Genomic DNA, 23,383 nt, shown 5'->3' on the forward strand with positions numbered 1-23,383 from the left:
AGCAAAATTAAACCTAGATGTCATTGTGCCTTATATTTCTAATAGCAATTTTTAATGTGCCTATCATAAGTTCTCATGAAAGATGGAATTTAATCTGCATGGTTCTGCTTCAAACTGATTAGTACAAATTAAGTCACATAATGGACCATATTTCACTCCTCTTAGGAAATGTAGAACATGTTTATTAACTATTAGTATACTGCGTTTTAGAATATGCAACAGAGTGACAGCTGACTTGTTGCCCAGGTCTGTTGATTGGGAAGATCAGAATGGTCCATTTTTGTCAGCCGCATCCTGGATATTTTGGAACTTGCCCTTGTAGAATCAACTCTATTTGAAACCCAAGAATAAGGTTGTTCCATACACTTTATATTATTAGCTGTACAATCAAGGAAAGTGAAACTTGTCACTGAGTTAAAAGTTTAGAATTGTGTTACCGGACAGATCAGTGGATCACTGATGCACAAAATGTTCAATAATAGTGTTTGAAAGGGAAGTTTACTGAGTAAAATGTCTTAAAGCCAAGGGACTACAATTGTTTTCAAAGAATCCCATTTACCTGGACTTCAACTAATCACCTGGACTTCAACTAATCACCTGTACTTCAACTAATGCACCCCTTAACTAGATGGGAGAAAAGAGAGAACAATTTCAAAATTCATTTACAGCTGACGTTTTTTTATTGGACACAAGCAACAACAAAAAAGAGGAACAACAAAATGAATTGGAGGAAGGGATGAATGTTTGCTCACCTTTTATACTGCAGTTCCTTTTTTTCCCTCTAAGGAACTTGGGATGATTTTTTCTACAGTAACGGCACTATATTGAGGACAAGTTCTTTTCAACAATGTCTCCAGTATTATAAGAACATAAGAACTAAGAGCAGGAGTAGGCCATACGGCCCCTCGAGCCTGCTCCACCATTCAATAAGATCATGGTTGATCATCAACCTCAACTTCACTTTCCCGCCCGATCACCATATCCCTTGATTCCCCTAGAGTCCAAAATCTATCTATCTCAGCCTTGAATATACTCAAAGGCTCAGCATCCACAGCCCCCTGGGGCAGAGAATTCCAAAGATTCACAGCCCTCTATTCCTCCTCATCTCGGTCATAAATGGCCTACCCCTTATCCTGAGACGATGCCCCCCAGTTCTAGACACTCCAGCCAGGGGAAACAACCTCTCAGCATCTACCCTGTCAATCTCCTTCAGAATCTTGTATGTTTCAATGCAATCACCTCTCATTCTTCTAAACTCCAGAGAGTATCGGCTCATTCTACACAATCTCTCCTCATAGGATAAGCCTCCCAGCCCGGGAATCAATCTAGTGAACCTTCGTTGCACTGCCTCCAAGGCAAGTATATCCTTCCTTAGATAAGAAGACCAAAACTGTGCACAGTACTCCAGGTGTGGCCTCACCAAGGTCCTGTACAACTGTAGCAATACTTCCTTACGCTTATACTCCAACCCCCTTGCAATAAAGGCCAACATGTCATTTAACATAATAAGAACATAAGAAGCAGGAGCAGGAGTAGGCCATACGGCCCCTCGGGCCTGCTCCGCCATTCAATAGGATCATGGCTGATCTGAACTTAGACTCATGTCCACTTCCCTGCCCTCTCCCCGTAACCCCTTATTCCCTTATCAGCTAGGAAACTGTCTATCTCCGTTTTAAATTTATTTAATGTTGCAGCTTCCACAGCTCTCTGAGGTAGCAAATTCCATAGATTTACTACCCTCTGAGTGAAGAAGTTTCTCCTCATCTCAGTTTTGAAAGGGCAGCCCCTTATTCTTAGATTATGCCCCCTAGTTCTAGTCTCACCCATCAGTGGAAACATCCTCACCGCATCCACCCAATCAAGCCCCCTCACAATCTTATATGTTTCGATAAGATCGCCTCTCATTCTTCTGAATTCCAATGAGTAGAGGCCCAACCTACTCAACCTTTCTTCATACGTCAACCCCCTCATCTCCGGAATCAACCGAGTGAACCTTCTCTGAACCGCCTCGAGAGCAAGTATATCTTTTCTTAAATATGGAAACCAAAACTGCACGCAGTATTCAAGGTGTGGCCTCACCAGTACCCTGTATAACTGCAGCAAGACTTCCCTGCTTTTATACTCCATCCCCCTTGCAATAAAAGCCAAGATTCCATTGCATTCCTGATCACCTGCTGTACCTGCATACTAACCTTCTGTGTTTCATGCACCAGGACCCCCAGATCCCTTTGTACTGTAGCACTTTGCAGTTTCTCTCCATTTAGATAATAATTTGCTCTTTGATTTTTTCTGCCAAAGTGCATAACCTCACTTTCCAACATTATATTCCATCTGCCAAATTTTTGCCCACTCACTTAGCCTGTCTATGTCCTTTTGCAGGTTTTTTATGTCCTCCTCACTCACTGCTTTCCCTCCCATCTTTGTATCGTCGGCAAACTTGGATACGTTGCACTCGGTCCCTTCCTCCAAATTGTTAATATAGATTTTAAAGAGTTGGGGTCCCAGCACTGACCCCTACGGAACACCACTAGTTACTGATTGCCAACCCGAGAATGAACCATTTATCCCAACTCTGTTTTCTGTTAGATAGCCAATCTTCCACCCATGCCAGTATATTGCCCCCAATCCCGTGATTTTTTATCTTGTGCAGTAATCTTTTGTGTGGCACCTTGTCAAATGCCTTTTGGAAGTCCAAATACACCACATCCACTGGTTCCCCTTTATCCACCCTGTTTGTTACGTCCTCAAAGAATTCGAGCAAATTTGTCAAACATGACTTCCCCTTCGTAAAACCATGCTGACTCTGTCCGACTAAATTATGCTTATCCCAATGTCCTGTTACTGCTTCCTTAATAATGGACTCCAACATTTTACCAACCACAGATGTTAGACTAACTGGTCTATAGTTTCCAGCCTTTTGCCTGTCTCCCTTTTTAAATAAGGGCGTTACATTAGCAGTTTTCCAATCTGCTGGGACCTTTCCTGAATCCAGGGAGATTTGGAAAATTACCACCAATGCATCCACAATCCCTACCGCTACTTCTCTCAAGATCCTAGGATGTAAGCCATCAGGTCCAGGGGATTTACCCACCTTTAGTCTCATTATCTTACCGAGTACCACCTCCTTAGTGATTTTAATCGTGTTTAGCTCCTCCCCCCCCCATAGCCCCCTGTTTGTCCAGTGTTGGGATATTTTTAGTGTCCTCTACTGTAAAGACTGATACAAAATATTTGTTCAGCATTTTTGCCATCTCCATGTTCCCCACCACTAATTTCCCGGTCTCGTCCTCTAAGGGACCAACATTCACTTTAGCCACCCTTTTTATATAACTGTAGAAACTCTTGCTATCTGTTTTTATATTTTTTGCTAGTTTACTTTCATAATCTATCTTCCCTTTCTTAATTAATATTTTAGTTATTCTTTGCTGGCTTTTAAATGCTTCCCAATCTTCTATCCTCCCACTAGATTTGGCTACTTTATATGCCCTTGTTTTCAGTCGGATACTATCCTTTATTACTTTACTTAGCCACGGATGGCTGTCTTTTCTTTTACGCCCCTTTTTCCTCACTGGAATATATTTTTCTTGAAAGTTGTGAAATATGTCCTTGAATGTACACCACTGCTCATGTACCGTCTTACACTTCAATCTATTTTCCCAGTCTACTTTAGTCAACTCTGCTCTCATACCTTCATAGTCTCCTTTATTTGAGCTTAGTACGCTGGATTGAGATCCAACTCTCTCACCCTCCAACTGAATTCGGAATTCAACCATGTTATGGTCACTCATTCCAAGGGGATCCTTTACTAGGACATTTTTTTATTAATCCTGTCTCATTACACAGGACCAGATCTAAGATTGCCTGTCCCCTGGTTGGTTCAGTTACATACTGCTCAAGGAACCCGTCCCTAATGCACTCTATGAACTCTTCCTCAAGGCTGCCCTGCCCAATTTGATTTGCCCAGTCAATATGAAAGTTAAAATCCCCCATAATTATAGCTGTTCCCTTATTACAAGCCCCAACTATTTCCTGATTTATACTCCGACCAACAGAGTTGCAACTGTTAGGGGGCCTATAGACTATGCCCACTAGTGACTTTTTCCCCTTATTATTCCTTATCTCCACCCAAACTGTTTCACTATCCTGATCCTTTGACCCAATATCATTTCTGACTACTGCAGTGATTCCATCCTTTATTAACATAGCCACCCCACCTCCCTTTCCTTCCTGTCTGTCCTTCCTAATTGTCAAATACCCCTGGATGTTTAGTTCCCAGTCATGGTCACCTTGCAGCCATGTTTCTGTAATGGCCACCAGATCATACTCATGTGTAGTTATTTGTACCGTCAACTCGTCTATTTTGTTACGAATGCTGCGTGCATTCAGATAAAGAACTTTTAAATATGTTTTGTGACAATTTATTCCTGCTTTTACCCCCTTTACTACTCTACCTTTTATCTTTATACATTCTGTCCCTTCCTGACACGCTCTGGTTTTTAATTCCCCCACTGCTACCTTGCTCTATTGCCTTCTCCGCTGACATTTTTATTTTTCGCTCTCTTGAAACATCCCCCCCACTAATTAGTTTAAAGCCCTCTCTACAACCCTAGTTACTCGATTCGCCAGGATTCTAGTCCCAGCACTGGCCAAGTGAAGTCCGTCCCAACGGAACAGCTCTCTCCCGTCCCAGTACTGGTGCCAGTGTCCCAAGAAGCAAAACCCATTTCTCCCACACCAGTCTTTGAGCCACGCATTTAACTCTCTGATTTTATTTACCCTAGCCAAATTTGCTCGTGGCTCAGGTAGTAATCCAGAGATTATTACCCTTGTGGGTCTGCTTTTTAATTTGGCCCCTAGCTGCTCATATTCCCTCAGCAGAACCTCTTTCCTTGTCCTATCTATGTCGTTGGTACCAACATGGACCACGACAACTGGATCCTCCCCCTCCCAATCCAAGTTTCTCTCCAGCCCAGAGGAGATGTCCTTAACCCTGGCACCGGGCAGGCAACACAGCCTTCGGGACTCTCGCCCTCGGCTGCAAAGAACCCTATCTGTCCCCCTAATGATACTATCCCCTACCACTACAACATTTCTTTTTACTCCCCCCCCCCCCCCCCCCCACTTGAATGGCCCCTCGTTCCACGGTGCTGTGGCCAGGTTGCTCATCCTCCCTGCAGTCCCTGTTCCTGTCCTCACAGGGAGGGAGAGCCTCAAACCTGTTGGACAAGAGCAAGGGCTGCGGCTCCTCCAACACTACCTCCTGGATCCCCGTACCTGCTTCACTCATAGTCACACCCTCCTGTCCCTGACCACGGAATACATCTGAATTAGTTAATCTAATTGGTGTGACTACTTCCTGGAGCACAGAGTCCAGGTAACTCTCCCCCTCCCTGATGTGTCGCAGTGTTTGAAGCTCGGACTCCAGCTCATCAACATGGGGCCGGAGTTCCTCGAGCAGCCAACACTTACTGCAAATGTGATCACCGTGAACATCAATGGTGTCCACCAGCTCCCACATATTGCAGTAGTAACACATCACCTGCTCTGCCATTCTATGTAATTAATTAAATTTATTATTTTTAAATACCCTCTGCCCCGATTCTAGATGATGAATATCACACCTCTATTTAATTGAACTTACCAACTTATAAAGGTTTAAAAGGGAAGGAAAAGTACTCACCAACCAGCCAATCACCTACCAGCTTGGCTGTGATGTCACTTTTGAATTCTGACCTCCCTTTGGAATGTTGCCTGTGGAGCCTGTTTTGGCTGCCTCACCTCGCTCCTCTGACTCGACACCCGCTGCTGCTCCCGGCTGCCTCGACTGGGCCTCGCCTCGCTGCCCCGCCTCCGCGATGTCTGCTAATCCTGAGACTGGCAGGAAAAACAAGACTAAAAACAAAACAAAAACAGCACCTCACACCCCACTTACCCTAACTCTCACTTACCCAAACTCTCAAAAGGCACTCTCTGCTGCTAGCACTCCATGCTGCTTGCACTAACACTGATGCCTTATTGCTTGCTGTACCTGCATGCTAGCTTTCTGTGTTTCTTGCATGAGGACACCCAAATCTCTCTCAATGCCAACATTTGAAAGTTTCTCACCATTTAAAAAATATTGGGGGAGAAATTCAGTTGGTTGTGCCACCCGTTTGCACCTTAAGAGGGCGCTAAGTGGGTCGCAAGCCAACTGGCGCCCGGGCGCGGCACTGCCCACGCCTCCCGCTAAATTCCGCAGGACGTTAGTGGTGGCGCTAACCGTTAGCGCTGCGCCGCTGCCGATGATGTCATCGGTGTGCGCAGCGCCCCGCTGACGCCCCGGCCATGATATTCGGCAGCGCCCCCTGATTTACTGCCGGAGGCGCAAATTAAAGGCGAGGTGTGGGGCGGCCATTTTTGTTGGCCGCCTGCCAGCACCTGCCTGCGCTCCCGTCCCCGGCCTCCTGAACCCCACCCCCCCGCGGAGTGCCGGCTGCGCTCCAAGAGCCCGGCACTTCTCTTCAGTGCCGGGCTCTTTTGCTTGCACTCCCGATCCTTGGGGGGCCCAGCTGGGCCCCAGATCGCGCTGCACAGGGCCCCTCCCCTTTAAGAAGGGGAGGAAGGCCTGCTATACGCTGCGGCACATTGCGCACTATATTCACTCGCAGCGCCCCAAGAGGGACGCGGGGCGCCTCCAGTAGCGCCGCGCTTCCCTTTGGGGCGCAACCACTCAATTTCCGGTGCGGGTGCGCGAATGTTTCCAGGGCGCTACTTTTGGCGCCCCGGCGAGGCTGGCGCCCCAAACGGGGCTATACTCAATTTCTCCCCGATTCTGTTTTTCTATTCTTCCTCCCAAAGTGAATAACCTCACATTTCCTACATAAGACTCCATCTGCAACCTTACTGCCCACTCACTTAGTGTATCTATATCCCTTTGCAGACTCTTTGGCTACGATCTTACCTTTCGGTGCAAGTTGGGAGCGGGTCAGCTGCCTTCTGGGTTCCGATCCCACCCCCAACGACACCCGACGCACAGACGTAATATTGCGTCAATTGGCCATGTTAAGCCCGCCCTGCGGGCTTGCCGGCCAATTAAGAGAAAGCCGGTGTCAGATGACGTCAGTTGATGATACATCATCTGCCGGTTTTCTTAAAGGGGACACGCACATTTTTTTTTGACAGATGATTTTCAGTGTTTGACAGCGTTGAAGTGCTGCAAACATTGCCAATCACTGTACAAAGGTGAACCCTTGCACCCAGGCTCTCCAGAGACTCTCTCCTTAGGATAAAACAGATGACAGCTGCAGGTGAGGTTACAGAAGCGATCTGTCACTGTTGAGAGAGGTTCTCCCAATGAGGTGGGACTACACAAACACTTCAAACCTTGTTACCTACAGAAAAGTCTAAATACTTCATAAATTATTTTTCCAACATTTTCTTACCTCTGAAACTCACAATGTATCCTTCACACCACTTCTGCAGCTGTCATCAATGCACAAATCTTACAGTAGACCCACAGCACGCCACACTTAGCCTGGCGTGGTGTCCGGACGTCGGGAAGCCCGCAGTCGACCTGTCAAAATTGAAAAAAGCCTCTTAACTGCCTGTTAACTACCTGTTAAGTGCCTATAATCCTCTTCCCGCCGCTAGGTGTCGGGTCCCTGTGCAAATCGGGGACCCAACACTTGGGAAGATTATATGGAGGCGGGTTGACAGCGGGTTCGGGACCCGCTGTCAATCTTTGTAATTTTGCCAGCAGTCCCGCCCCCTGAGCGCTGGCAAAATTCCCCCCTTTGTGTTCTCCTCACAGCTTAAAGTCCCACCTAGCTTTGTATCATCAGCAAACTTGGATACATTACACTCGGTCTCTTCATCTAGGTCATTAATATAAATTGTAAATAGCTGAGGCCCCAGCCCTTGCGGTATCCCACTAGTTACAGCCTGTCAACCTGAAGAAGACCCGTTTATCCCTACTCTCTGTTTTCTGTCCATTAACCAATTCTCTATCCATGCTACTATATTACCCCCAACCCCATGAGCCCTTATCTTGTGTAATAACCTTTTATGTGGCACCTTATCGAATGCCTTTTGGAAATCCAAATATACTACATCCACTGGTTCCCATTTATCTACCCTGCTAGTTACATCCTCAAAAAACTCTAATAAATTTGTCAAACACGATTTCCGTTTCATAAAACCATGCTGACTCTGCCTAATTATGTTATGATTTTCTAAGTGCTCTGATACCACTTCCCTAACCATGGATTCCATCATTTTCCCGATGACTGATGTCAGGCTAACTGGGCTGTAATTCCCTGTTTTCTCTCTCCCTCCTTTCTTGAATAGCTGTGTTACATTTGTGACCTTCTAATCTGCTGGGACCGTTCCAGAATCTAGGGAATTTTGGAAGATCAAAACCAATGCATCCATTATCTCTGCAGCCACCTCTTTTAGAACCCTAGGATGTAGGCCATCGGGGGGTCCAGGGGATTTGTTGGTTTTTAGTCCCATTAGTTTCTCTAGTACTTTTTCTCTACTTATATTCATTACGTTAAGTTCCTCACCCTCATTAGACCCTTGGTTCCCCACCTGTTTTGGTATGCTTTTTATGTCTTCTACTGTGAAGACAGAGACAAAATATTTGTTTAACGTTTCTGCCATTTCCTTACTCCCCAATTTAATTTCTCCTGTCTCGCTAAGGGACCAATGTTTACTTTTGCTACTCTCTTCCTTTTTACATACTTGTAGAAGCTCTTACAATCTGCTTTAATATTTCTTGCTAGTTTTCTCTCATTCTATTTTTTCACTTTTTATCAATTTTTTGGTCATCCTTTGCTGGTTTCTGAAACTCTCCCAATCCTCAGGTTTACTACTATTCTTCACAACATTATAAATTTCTTCTTTCAATCTAATGCTATCCTTAACTTCTTTAGTTAACCACGGATAGATCACTTTTCCTGTGGAGTTTTTGTTTCTCAATGGAACGTATTTTTGTTTAGAATTATGAAATATTTCTTTAAATGCTAGCCACTGCTTAACTACCGCCATACCTTTTAATCTATTTTTCCAATCTACCTTAGCCAACTTGCCCCTCATACCTATGTAATTAGCTTTGTTTAAGTGTAAGACTCTAGTTTTGGACTTGGGCAAGTCACTCTCAAACTTAACATGAAATTCTATCATATTATGATCACTCTGCCCCAGAGGATCCTTTACTTGGAGATTGCTAATTAACCCTGTCTCATTACACAATACAAGATCTAAAATAGCCTGTTCCCTGGTTGGTTCCATGATGTATTGTTCTAGGAAACTGTCCCAATGCATTCCATGAACTCGTCCTCCAGACTACCTTTGCCAATTTGTCCAGTCTATATGAAGATTAAAATCCCCCACAGTTATTGCATTACCTTTGTTACAAGCGCCTACTATTTCTTGATTAATATTCTGTCCAACGGTATAGCTACTGTTAGGGGGCCTATATACTAATCCCACCAGTGTTTTCTGCCCCTTGTTATTCCTTATTTCCACCCATAGTGATTCTACTTCCTGATCTTCCGAGCCGAGATCCTTTCTCTCTACTGTCCTTATGTCATCCTTTATTATCAGGGCTACCCCCCCTCCTTTTCCATTCTGCCTGTCTTTTCGAAACGTCATGTACCCTGGAACATTTAGTTCCCAACCTTGGTCACCTTGCAACCATGTCTGTAATGGCTATTAGATCAAACCCATTTATCTCTATTTGTGCCACAAGTTCGTCTATCTTGTTATGAATGCCTTGGGCATTCGGATAAAGAGCCTTTAATTTAAATTATTTAACATTATTCCCTGGTTTGACCTTATTCTCTGCTGCACTGCTCCCGTTAAACTCTCTGACCCTTCCTGTCACACTCTGCTTATTTTTACCCAAATCACTACACTGCTCTATTGCCTTGACCTTTCTCTTTAGATTTCTAAATTTTCCCTCACCTGACCTCTTTTCCCCCCCCCCTTTTTTAGTTTAAAGCTCTATCTCTGGATTATTACCTGAGCCACGAGTGAATTTGGCTAGGACAAATAAAATTAGAGTTTTAAATGCGTGGCTCAAAGACTGGTGTGGGAGAAATGGGTTTTGCTTCCTGGGACACTGGCACCAGTACTGGGGCAGGAGGGAGCTGTTCCGTTGGGACGGGCTTCACTTGGCCAGTGCTGGGACTAGAGTCCTGGCGGATCATATAACTAGGGCTGTAGAGAGGGCTTTAAACTAACTAGTGGGGGGGAAGTTCCTAGAGAGCAAATAATAAAAATGACAACAGAGAAGGTCATAGACTTAGGTAGCAGTGGGGAAATTAAAAACCAGAGCGTGTCAGGAAGGGGCAGAAGGTATGGAGTAAAAGGTAAAGTAATAAAAAGGGCAAAAGCAGGAACTAAGTGTCACAAAATATCTTTGAAAGTTCTCTATCTGAATGCACGTAGCATTCGTAACAAAATAGACGAGTTAATGGCACAAATAACTACATATGGGTATGATCTTGTGGCCATTACAGAAACATGGCTGCAGGGTGACAATGCCTGGGAATTAAACATACCAGGTTATTTAATGATCAGGAAGGACAGGCAGGAAGGAAGGGGAGGTGGGGTGGCTATGTTAATAAAGGAAGGAATCACTGTAATACAGAGAAATGATATTGGGTCAAAAGATCAGGATAATGAAACAGTTTGGGTGGAGGTAAGGAATAATAAGGGGGAAAAAAACACTAGTGGGCGTAGTCTATAGGCCTCCGAACAGTGGCAACTCTGTTGGACGGAGTATCAATCAGGAAATAGTTGGGGCTTGTAATAAGGGAACATCTATAATTATGGGGGATTTTAACTATCATATTAATTGGACAAATCAAATTGGGCAGGGCTGCCTTGAGGATGAGTTCATTGAGTGTATTAGGGATGGGTTTCTTGAGCAGTATGTAACTGAACCGACCAGGAGGCAAGCAACCTTAGATCTGGTCCTATGTAACGAGACAGGATTAATTAAAAATGTCCTGGTAAAGGATCCCCTTGGAATGAGTGACCATAACATGGTTGAATTCCATATTCAATTAGAGGGTGAGAAGGTTGGATCTCAAACAAGCGTGCTAAGCTTGAATAAAGGAGACTATGAAGGTATGAGAGCGGAATTGAGTAGAGTGGATTGGGAAAATAGATTAAAGGGTAAGACGATACATGATCAGTGGTGTACATTTAAGGAGTTATTTTACAACTTCCAAAAAATATATATTCCACTGAGAAGAAAAGGGTGTGAAAGAAAAGACAGCCATCCGTGGCTAAGTAAAGAAATTAAGGATAGTATTCGACTAAAAACAAGGGCATATAAGGTAGCCAAATCTAGTGGGAAGATAGAGGATTGGGAAAACTTTAAAAGACAGCAAAAAATAACAAAAAGATTGATTAAGAAAGGAAAGATAGATTATGAAAGTAAATTAGCAAAAAATATAAAAACAGATGGTAAGAGTTTTTATAGTTATATAAAAAGAAAAAGGGTGGCTAAAGTAAATGTTGGTCCCTTAGAGGGTGAGACCAGGAAATTAATGGTGGGAAATATGGAGATGGCAAAAACACTGAATGAATATTTTGTATCAGTCTTTACAGTAGAAGACACTAAGAATATCCCAACACTGGACAAACAGGGGGCTATGGGGGGGAGGAGCTAAACACGATCAAAATCACTAAGGAAGTGGTACTCGGTAAAATAATGGGACTCAAGGCGGATAAATCACCTGGACCTGATGGCTTACATCCTAGGGTCTTGAGGGAAGTGGCGGTAGGGATTGTGGATGCATTGGTAATAATTTTCCAAAACTCCCTGGACTCGGCAATGGTCCCGGCAGACTGGAGAACTGCTAATGTAACACCCTTATTTAAAAAGGGCAGTAGACAGAAGGCTGGAAACTATAGACCGGTTAGCCTAACATCTGTGGTAGGTAAAATTTTGGAGTCCATTATTAAGGAGACAGTAACAGGACATTTGGATAATCATAATTTAATAGGACAAAGTCAGCATGGTTTTATGAAGGGGAAGTCATGTTTGACAAATTTGCTGGAGTTCTTTGAGGAAGTAACATAGAGGGTGGATAAAGGGGAACCAGTGGACGTAGTGTATTTAGACTTCCAAAAGGCATTTGACAAGGTGCCACACAAAAGATTATTGCTTAAGATAAAAAATCACAGGATTGGGGGTAATATTCTGGCATGGATAGAGGATTGGCTATCTAACAGAAGGCAGAGAGTTGGGATAAATGGTTCATTCTCAGACTGGCAATCAGTAACTAGTGGTGTTCCGCAGGGGTCAGTGCTGGGTCCCCAACTCTTTACAATCTATATTAACGATTTGGAGGAGGGGATCGAGTGTAACCTATCAAAGTTTGCTGATACTAAGATGGGAGGGAAAGTAGTGAGTGAGGAGGACGACATAAAAAACCTGCAAGGGGACATAGACAGGCTAAGTAAGTGGGCAGAGATTTGGCAGATGGAATACAATACTGGAAAGTGTGAGGTTATGCACTTTGGCAGGAAAAATCGTAGAGCAAGTTATTATCTTAATGGCAAGAAACTGGAAAATACTGAAGTACAAAGGGATCTGGGGGTCCTGGTGCACGAAACTCAAAAGGTTAGTATGCAGGTGCAGCAAGTGATTAAGAAGGCCAATGGAATGTTGGCTTTCATTGCTAGGGGGATAGAATATAAAAATAGGGATGTATTGCTTCAGTTGTACAAGGTATTGGTGAGACCGCATCTGGAATACTGCGTACAGTTTTGGTGTCCATACTTAAGAAAGGACATACTTGCTCTCGAGTCAGTACAAAGAAGGTTCACTCGGTTAATCCCGGGGATGAGGGGATGGACATATGAGGAGAGGTTGAGTAGATTGGGACTCTACTCATTGGAGTTCAGAAGAATGAGAGGCGATCTTATTGAAACATATAAGATTGTGAAGGGGTTGCATCGGGTGGATGCGGGGAAGATGTTCCCGATGATGGGTGAAACTAGAACTAGGGGGCATAGTCTTAGAATAAGGGGCTGCTCTTTCAAAACTGAGATGAGGAGGAACTACTTCACTCAGAGGATGGTAGGTCCATGGAATATGCTGCCCCAAAAAGCTGTAGAAGCTACATCATTACATAAATTTAAAACAGAAATAGACAGTTACCTAGAAGTAAAGGGAATTAAGGGTTACGGGGAGCGGGCAGGAATTTGGACATGAGTCTAGGTTCGGATCGGTCATGGCCCTGTGGGTAGCGGAGCGGGCCCAGGGGCCGTGTAGCCTGATCCTGCTCCTATTTCGTGTGTCTAATTCTGTTAGATTCAGGAGATGGTTCTGTGATAGTGGATTGGCGGTTAGGATCAGATCAGCCATGATCTTATTGAATGGCGGAGCAGGCTCGAGGGGCCGATTGGCCTACTCCTGCTCCTATTTCTTATGTTCTTATGTATAGCCCTAGTTATTCGATTTGCCAGGACGCTGGTCCCACCCCGATTTAAGTGGAGCCCGTCCCGATGGAACAGCTCCCTCTTTCCCCAGTACTGGTGCCAGTGCCCCATGAATTGAAACCCCTTCTTCCCACACCACTCTTTGAGCCACGCATTTAACTCTCTGATCCGCTTGACCCTATGCCAATTTGCGCATGGCTCAGGTACTAGCGTTTGTTATTTTGATTACTGCTTTGTTTCTGAACATGTACCAATGTCTGGAAGCTTTGATGCTTCCTTAGTTGTACAAGAGTATAAAACAAACAGTTTGGCTTTCCCACTTCTGTTCCAGTCTGCTTCCCTAACCTGAGGTCGTGAAAGGGACTAGGGAACAATTGCGGCAGGGGCGGGTAGAGTTGCTGCTTTGCTTCATTACACAGTGATTCAAGGGTTTCATATAACAAGAAAATGGAAACTGAAATTAACTGTAGACTCAAATTACTGTAGTTTCATTAATCGTGTACAGTGACACTAATGGGATTTTTTTTTAAATTGAGGTTTTCCAGCATGCATGTACAAATTAATTTGGTGTCATCCAAATGGATGAAATTACTGCACACCACCCTTCCAATGCCCATGTATAAATCATTGTTCTGGATTTGCACCTAGATTCTTTTTCTCCTGTCTTTAGTCCCACTGTTGCTCTATGACAGGAAAAGTTGTTCAAGATTGCCTTTTGCTCAGTCCTTTATTATTGTTTTAATTAGTAGTTCAGCCTTTGAAGTATTTCCTTGAAAGTTTCTAAATTCTGGCTTTTTAAAGGACCTTTTCTTTTTTCAGAGTGCAAGAAAAGTGGGAGAAGAATATTGGTGTGCACTGCATGACCCTTCCAGCGAGCACCTGTCTGGAGTTGTTACTCATACTAGCTTCCTCGACTGCCTCTCTCCCTCCATCACTACAGAGCATGAACTCCTTTAAGGTATTGGTTTCTATGTGTGGGAAAAATAATTTATGCTGTGGAAAATAAAGATGTCAGAGGTTGGGCTGTCCTAATGGCTCAGTGGTTGCATGCACTGCCTGGTGTGCTCCTGAGCCATATAGATCAGAAAGTTCCTAGGTTCGGGCTCAGTTCTGTGCTAAATTTAGCTGATCTTGGGTGAGGCAGCAGTTGCTGATAAAATTGCCTGTATGCCTCTGTGTTAATTATAGGAAAAAGAAGTCTTGCTTCTCATAGCACTTAGTCCCTGTTGTAAGGTGTGTACGCATGGACATTGAGTGGGGAACCCTCTGCGGTTGAATGTCATTGAGGCACTTACTGGCCAAGTTATGTGAGCAAGCTAGCAGAGCATTTTATTGTTTGTGAGCCATTACCCCAGCATGATGCACTGCCTTCAAGAAGGGGGGGATAGGGGAGGTGAGAAACTTGGGATGGGGGTTGAGAATAGCTTGCAAAAGCAGTACTTGAAAGAGCTTAATCTCACTGCTTTGAATAATTATCAAACACCTCCTGTAATTGCTACTTACAGGCAGCAGCAACAACTTGCATTTAAAAAGCGCCTTTAACATACTAGAATGTCCCAAGGCACCTCATAGGAACGTTATCAAACAAAATTTGACACTGAGCCACATGAGATATTAGGACAGGCGCACAAAAACTTAGTCAAAGAGGTAGGTATTAAGGAGCATCTTTAAAGGAAGAGAGAGTGCCGTAGAAGCTTAGGGAGTGAATGCCAGAATTTAGGGCCTCGGCTGTATAATAGTTTTATTAAGAATTTAAATAAAATCCCTGTCAAACTGCACTGGAGATAGAAAATTTCCCAAATTGTCACAGCAGTTACAGTAAAGGAAAGCATTATGCCAGTCAGTAATTGGCTTTGCACATTTACTGCTTAGCATTGTTTCTGTCCACACAGACATTGCACATAACCTGATCCATTGCTGTGCACAGAGGAAAGACGCTCTCAACAGTCCAGCGGTGCAATATGCGTGCTGTACTAACTAACTGTGTCTTTAGCAACTGATATACTTATTTTCAGTTGCTATCAAAAAGATGTGACGTATAGCCAGTCAGCTATAATTTATTTTATCAACAATTGGAGCAAACGGATTCCTTTCCTTTCAAGAGAACTTTAACAATATCAACATATAAAAGCATCTCTCCCGCCCATCTAGTGGCAACATCTGATAGTGTCCTGATCAATGGGAGCTACTACCGTGGTTTCCAACTGTTTAAAAAATATCTGAACCTCAGTTCTACACCATGTTTCTGTATGAAGTAGATGAACTAAGTAGCTGCACGACTTCATCTTCACTGACGCTCCTTCCTGAAAACTGGAAATTCTCAAAGTATGTATGTTTTTGTACTGATTAATTGGAAGGTGTGATTGCTGTATTGAAGTGTATAGCTTCCTTAGTGATTACACTAAGAATATCGCCAGTCATTGGTTTGTACATCTCCCACCTTCCTTTAGTAAGGAAGAGAAATGGGGAACTCGCCTTAGGGTGGCAAAATAACAACAGAATCATAGAAATTTCAGCAGAGGAGGAATCTGCTAGTGCTAGCTCCACATTGGAGCTATGTACATCTCCAGTGCAGTGCTGAGGGAGTGCTGCACTGTTGGAGGTGCCATCTTTCGGATGAGACGTTAAACCAAAGCCCTGTCTGCCCTCTCAGGTGCACGTAAAAGATCCCATGGTGCTATTTTGAAGAAGGGAAGGGGAGTTCTTCCCAGCCAATATCCTGGTTAATATTTATCCCTCAACCAACGTCACTAAAACAGATTATCTGATCATTATCACGTTGTTGTTTGTGGAAACTTGCTGAGTGCTAATTGCTGCTCGTTTCCTACATTACAACAGTGATTACACCTCAAAAGTTCTTCATTGGCTGTAAGGCGCTTTGGAACGTCCTGAGGTTGTGAAAGGCACTATTAGCAATGCAAGTTTGTTTGTTGGTTTGTGCTTTAATACCATTTTCCTGCTCTTTCCCCATACCCTTTTATATTTTCCTTTGCGTTTTTATTTAGATTTGTTTTGAATGCCATGATCAACTTGACTTCAATAGTTATTTGTGGTGGTACATTCCATATTCTAATCACCATTTATATGGAAAGAAGTTTTTCTAATCTCCTTGTTTACGCTTTTAATACTAATCCTGAATGTATCTCACCTTGTTGCCAATTCAGCTACCAGTGAAAAATATTGCTGCAGTCCCCACCACTTACACTGTCCTCGCCTATCCTGGACTGCTGCCGGTATTGTGCAAATACTGACCATTTGCCATTAAAAATAATCGTCAATTGCGAAGGTGCTGCTTAAACCGTATTAAGCACGGCGACTGTTTTGGGCAGTTCAAGCAGTTGTTTGCCCTAAGTCAAAGTGCGATTAACTATCATTAAATCCTTTCAGGCAGCCCCGCTGCCTTCAGTCACACCCCCGTGGCCTTTAGAATTCCTGCGATTGCTGCTTACAAACGGTTACCTGCTGTAGTGGTGAAACTGACTGACTAGATCGCTGCGCACTTCAGCACCGAATTTCAGAACTACTTTAGCATGACGCTTCCCGTGCCGCCACTCGGAGTAGTAGATACTCTCACCAACAGTAATTAATATTACATTAATTAGCTACTTTAAAAAGAAACTTGGTAGATATTTGGTTATGAAAGAAATTAGAGTTATAAGGCAAAGTACAGATGCAAATACTGTATGAAGGGTGGGAGGAGGTTCCAGCATGGACCAGTTGGACTGAATGGCCTGTTTCTTTGCTGTAAATTCTATGTAATACTATGTAATCAAATATTGTACCTAGTTCAGTGTATCCTTTACTGTTCCAGAAAACACAACCGTGCTGCAATAGCAAGTGTCAGAAGACACTTGAGAAGTAATGTTTGAATGATTTGTTATGTCATGTTTTGCACAGATTATAATAGTAATGTTGAAGAGGATGCAAAATAACGCGTTGCCCGCCACCTTCAGTTTCTCAGCCATCAGGTTACAACGGCCACCGTGTATAGCGGGCAAATGGCATTCGCACCAACCGCCGGCTATAAGTGGTGGGGACTGCATTCGACCTCTCAAACCATTCCAAACTTTTAACGCTTCTATTAGATTTTCCTCCTGTCTCTTAAACTTCTCTGCTGCAAATCACTCATCATACCCAGGTCCTCTCCTCCCATTAAATTTATGTTGCACCTTTTCCATGGCCTTTGTTATACTTTCTATAAATTGGACACAGTACTCCCAATTGTGGGCTAACTGATGTTTTGTACTGACTCACCATCATCTCCAAATCCCATTTACTCTTTTTATTGCTTTTTCTACCTGCATTCCTGATTTTAAAATTCTGTACCCCTAAATCTCTCTGTTCTTTCACTCCATTGAGAAATTTACAGTTTAGGTTATATTTCCATTCTTTGTTTTTTTCCAAAAATGTACTGCTTCACAATTTGTCTACGTTCTTCTGCATTTACCAAAATCTGCCTGCTCCCCTGACCTGCCTGTCTTTTCCCCCACCCCCCCGGCCCCAGCATCTTGCATTCTTCCTCACCATTTGCTGTGCTCCTAAGTTGATGCCATCAGCAAATTTTGATATTAATCCTTAAATGTCTATCTCCAAATCACTTATTATATCACCTGAGGCATAGCATCAGGTACATCTTGCTAATCTGAGAAACTTCCATTTACTCCTGCTCTCCAACCTGCAGACAACCTTCTAACCATGTAGCTATTTCACCCTTGCCTTTATCATAGAATGGAATCATAGAAATGTACGGCACCGAAGGAGGCCATACTGCCCATTGTGTCCGTGTCAGCTGAAAAAGCTATTCAGCCTAATCCCACTTTCCAGGCTCTTGGTCTGCAGCCCTGTAGGTTACAGCACTTCAAGTGCATATCCAAGTATTTTTTAAAATGTGAGTGTTTCTGCCTCTACCACCCTTTCAGGCAGTCAATTCCAGACCCCCACCACCCTCTGGGTGAAAAAAGTTCTCAACTCCCCTCTAATCCTTCTACCAATTACTTTAAATCTATGCCTCCTGGTTGACCTCTCTGCTAAGGGAAATAGGTCCACTCTATCTAGGTCCCTCATAACTTTATACACCTCAATTAAGTCTCCCCTCAGCCTCCTCTGCTCCAAAGAAAACAACCCCAGCCTATCCAAACTTTCCTCATAGCTAAAAATCTCCAATCCTGGCAACATAGAAACATAGAAGATAGGAGCAGGAGTAGGCCGTTCGGCCCCTCGAGCCTGCTCCGCCATTCAGTGAGATCATGGCTGATCATCCAAATTCAGTACCCTGTCCCTGCCTTCTCCCCATATCCCTTGATCCCTTTAGCCTTAAGAAATATATCCAACTCCTTCTTGAATATATTTAATGAATTGGCCTCCACTGCCTTCTGTGGTAGAGAATTCCACAGGTTCACCACTCTCTGGGTGAAGAAATTCATCCTCATCTCTGTCCTAAATGGCTTACCCCTTATCCTTAGACTGTGACCCCTGGTTCTGGACTCCCCCGCCATCGGGAACATCCTTCCTGCATCCAGTCTGTCCAGTCCTGTTAGAATTTTATAAGCGTCAATGAAACATCCTCGTAAATCTCCTCTGTACCCTCTCTAGTGCAATCACATATTTTCTGTAATGTGGTGACTAGAACTGCACACAGTACTCTAGCTGTGGCCTAACTAGTTTTTTATACAGTTCAAGCATAACCTCCCTGCTCTTATATTCTATGCCTCGACTAATAAAGGAAAGTATCCCATATGCCTTTTTTAGCCATCTTATCTATTGTCCTGCTACCTTCAGGAATCTGTGGACATGCACTCCAAGGTCCCTCCTGTTCCTCTACACTTCTCAATATCCTACCATTTATTGTGTATTCCTTGCCTTGTTAGCCCTCCCCAAATGCATTACCTCACACTTCTCTGGATTGAATGCCATTTGCCATTTTTCTGCCCACCTGACCAGTCCATTGATATCTTCCTGCAGTCTACAGCTTTCTTCTTCATTATCAACCACATGGCCAATTTTTGCATCATCTGCAAACTTCTTCATAATCATAATCATAATCAACTTTATTGTCATTGTTAGTGCACAAGTGCAGTACAACGAAATGTAGGCTTGCGGCTCCCGAGTGTACATTTAGATTAAGACGTTTAAACATTCAACATACATTTGGCTTGTAATACATTAACATAAACATAACCATAATAAAGTGCATTGGCAGATGTGCAGGCTTTAGAGTTTATTTGTGGAGTTCAGTAGGATGACAGCCCTGGGAAAGAAGCTGTTCCTAAATCTGGTCGTTCGGGTGCGAATGCATCTGTAGCGTCTCCCAGATGGCAGGAGGGCGAACAGACTGTGGCTGGGGTGGGTAGGGTCTTTGATGATGGACTGTGACCTCCGTTAACAGCGTTTCTGGCATATGTGCTCTATGGTCGGTAGCCGGGTGCCGGTAATGCGTTGGGCAGTTTTGACTACCCGCTGCAGGGCTTTCCGGTCATAGTAGCTACAGCTGCCATACCATACTGTGATACAGTTTGTCAGGATGCTCTCTATTGTGCAGCGGTAAAAGTTAGAGAGGATCAGGGGTGACAGGTTACATCCCTTCAGCCTCCTTAGGAAATATAGGCGCTGCTGGGCCTTCTTCACCAGGGAGGAGGTATTGAGGGACCAGGAGAGGTCTTCCGTGATGTGGACTCCGAGGAACTTAAAGCTGTCCACCCTTTCCACCACAGCCCATTTGATGTGGATGGGGGTGTGACTTCCGCCTTTAGACTTCCTGAAGTCCACAATGATTTCTTTGGTTTTCTTGATGTTAAGGGCCAGGTTGTTATCGGCGCACCACTTCACGAGATGCTGGACCTTCTCCCTGTAGGCTGACTCATCGTTGTTGGTGATCTGGCCTACTACTGTGGTATCATCCGCAACTTAGTCATCAACTTCTTTAATATCATGAGCCTTAATTTTTGGGACAAGTCTACTATTTGGCACTGATCAAACACCTGTTTAAAAATCTAAATGTGCCAAGTCACTGGATTCCCTTTGTCTATACACAGTATAATTTCCTAGAAGAATTTGATTAAATAAGTCGACCATGACCTGCTTTTTATAAATGTGTGTTGACTGTCCCTGATTAGCCCATATCTTTCTCAGCATTCACTACTATTATCCCTTATTGTGATCTCCAGCAATTTTCCTACCACTGATGTGAGGTTAACTGGTCTATAGTTACCTGACCTTTCCTGAACAGGGATGTAACATTTATCATCCTCTAGCTCGTTAATGCAGTTCCTGTTTTCCAAAGAGTTTTGATAAATTATGGTAAGTGCCTTTGCTATCACTAACCAATTTTCTGGATTGATGACCACCTGAGGCTGGTGACAGTGTTAAGACCCATTAAACCTTTAATACACTTTCCTTTTTTGTATCTATTAGTGGTTTCTCCACATACTCCTCTCGTATTGTGCAGTCCTCCTTTCACCTTCCTTTTGAAGAGCAGGGGAGTTCTCCCCAGTGTCCTGGCCAATATTTATCCCTCAAGCAACATCATTAAAAAAATAGATTATCTAGTCATTACTTCATTGCTGTTTGTGGGACCTTTCTATCTCTGTCTATTTATCGATTTATCTTCTTAACTATCTTTAGGCCTCAGCTGGAGTATTTTGTCCAATTCTGGGCATCACACTTTAGGATGGATGCCAAGGCCTTGGAGAAGGTGCAGAGGAGATTTAATAGAATGGTACCAGGGATGAGGGACTTCAGTTATGTGCAGAGATTAGAGAAGCTAGGAATGTTCTCCAGAGCAGAGAAGGTTAAGGGGAGATTTAATAGAGGTGTTTAAAATATTGAGGGGTTTTGAGTACATGGGGAGAAACTGTTTCCACTGGCAGGAGGGTCGGTAACCAGAGGACACAGATTTAAGGTAATTGGCAAAAGAACCAGAGGAGCGATGAGGAGAATTTTTTATGCAGCGAGTTGTTACGATCTGGAATGCACTGCCTGAAAGGGTGGGAGAAGCAGATTCATAGAAACATAGAGATAGGAACAGGAGTAGGCCATTCGGCCCTTCGAGCCTGCTCCGCCATTCAATGAGATCATGGCTGATCTTCGTCTGAGATCATAGCTGATCTTACCAGTTCAGTACCCCGTCCCCGCCTTTTCTCCGTAACCCTTAATCCCCTTAGCCTTCAGAAATATATCCAATTCTCTCTTGAAAATATTTATTGAATTAGCCTTCACAGCCCTCTGTGGCAGGGAATTCCACAGGCTCACCACTCTTTGAGTGAAGAAATTCTTCCTCATCTCTGTTTTAAATGATTTGCCCGCTATTTTTAGACTGTGGCCCCTGGTTCTGTGCTCCCCGGCCATTGGAAACATTCTCTCTGAATTCAGCCTGTCCAGGCCTGCCATAATTTTATATGTTTCGATGAGATCCCCTCTCAATCTTCTAAACTCCAGTGAGTACAAGCCCAAACTATTTAATCTCTCTTCGTAGGTCATTCCCGCCATTCCAGGTATCAGCCTGGTGAATCGCCGTTGCACTCTTTCCATGGCAAGAACATCCTTCCGCAGATGGGGCGACCAAAACTGTACACAATACTCCAGATGCGGTCTCACCAGCACCTTGTACAGCTGTAGTAAGGTATCCCTATTCCTATACTCGAACCCCCTTGATATGAAGGCCAACATACCATTTGCCTTCTTAATCGCCTGTTGCACCTGCATGCTCTCCTTCAGTGACTGGTGCACAAGAACACCCAGGTCCCTCTGCACTTCCCCATCTCCCAATCTATTGCCATTTAGATAATAATCTACCCTCCTGTTTTTACCCCCAAAGTTCAATAATAACTTTCAAAAGGGAATTGGATAAATACTTGAAAAGGAAAAAAATGCAGGGCTACGGGGAAAGAGCAGGGGAGTGGGACTAATTGGACAGCTCTTTCAAAGAGCTGGCACAGGCTTGATGGGCCGAATGGCCTCCTACTGTTCTGTATGATTCTATGAATTACAAAATAGGGAAAGCATGGGCAAATGAGTGTTGAGACAAATGAAGACAACTATTTTCAGCCTTCGCCAAAGTAGTGGAATGGATGTGGTCTACTCATTTTTATATATATGTGTGTGCGTGTATATATAGGCAATGACCATCTCCAACAAGCGAGACTCTAACCATCTCCCCTTGACATTCAATGGCATTACCATCGCTGAATCCCCCACTATCAACACCCTGGGGGTTACCATTGATCAGAAACTGAACTGGACCAGCCATATAAATACTGTGGCTACAAGAGCAGGGCAGAGGCTGGGAATTCTGCGGCGAGTGTCTCACCTCCTGACTCCCCAAAGCCTTTCCACCATCTACAAGGCACAAGTCAGGAGTGTGATGGAATACTCTCCACTTGCCTGGATGAGTGCAGCTCCAACAACACTCGAGAAGCTCGACACCATTCAGGATAAAGCAGCCCGCTTGATTGGCACTCCATCCATCACCTTCAACATTCACTCCCTCCACCACCGGCGCACTGTGGCTGCAGTGTGTACCATCTACAAGATGCACTGCAGCAACTCGCCAAAGCTCCTTCAACAGCACCTTCCAAACCCGCGACCTCTACCACTTAGAAGGACAAGGGCAGCAGACGCATGGGAACACCACCACCTACAAGTTACCCTCTGTGGTGATTATTTCCTATGTTTAATAAGAAGTATTGTGATTGGTGAATGGGGTGGTTGTTCTCTGTGTTAGTAAGAAGTATTGTAATTGGTTGTTTGTTTCTACCTTGAGATATATGCTGTAAACTCATTGGTAGTGGATGTCAGGTGATTTGTGGTGGCCATCTTAAATTCAGTTCTCTCCAGTCATGGTTGGAGACTGGTGTTGAAAGATGTGCTACTGGATTTTTAAAGTTAATAAAGCCTAGATTAGAAAGGCAAATCTATTCTTTATTTCAATTTATTAACTTTTTATCAG

The 23,383-nt window shown here is 43.8% G+C and overlaps 1 protein-coding gene across 3 annotated transcripts in view; it reads left to right on the forward strand.

The window, feature by feature from the left end:
- Positions 1 to 23,383, forward strand: part of ube3d (ubiquitin protein ligase E3D) — a 182,129-nt gene that overhangs the window by 112,231 nt on the left and 46,515 nt on the right. For 2 of the 3 annotated variants that reach the window (XM_085997668.1, XM_085997667.1), the window contains exon 9: positions 14,260 to 14,398. The exons of the other annotated variant lie outside the window; for it this stretch is intronic. In XM_085997668.1, the coding sequence (XP_085853794.1) occupies positions 14,260 to 14,398 (139 nt within the window). The remainder of the gene's footprint in view (positions 1 to 14,259; positions 14,399 to 23,383) is intronic. 3 annotated transcript variants of the gene reach the window in all.

Source organism: Somniosus microcephalus, chromosome 9 (genome assembly GCF_052327205.1).
Source record: "Somniosus microcephalus isolate GS21.2 chromosome 9, FLI_Smic_1.0, whole genome shotgun sequence".
NCBI classification, from domain to species: domain Eukaryota; kingdom Metazoa; phylum Chordata; class Chondrichthyes; order Squaliformes; family Somniosidae; genus Somniosus; species Somniosus microcephalus.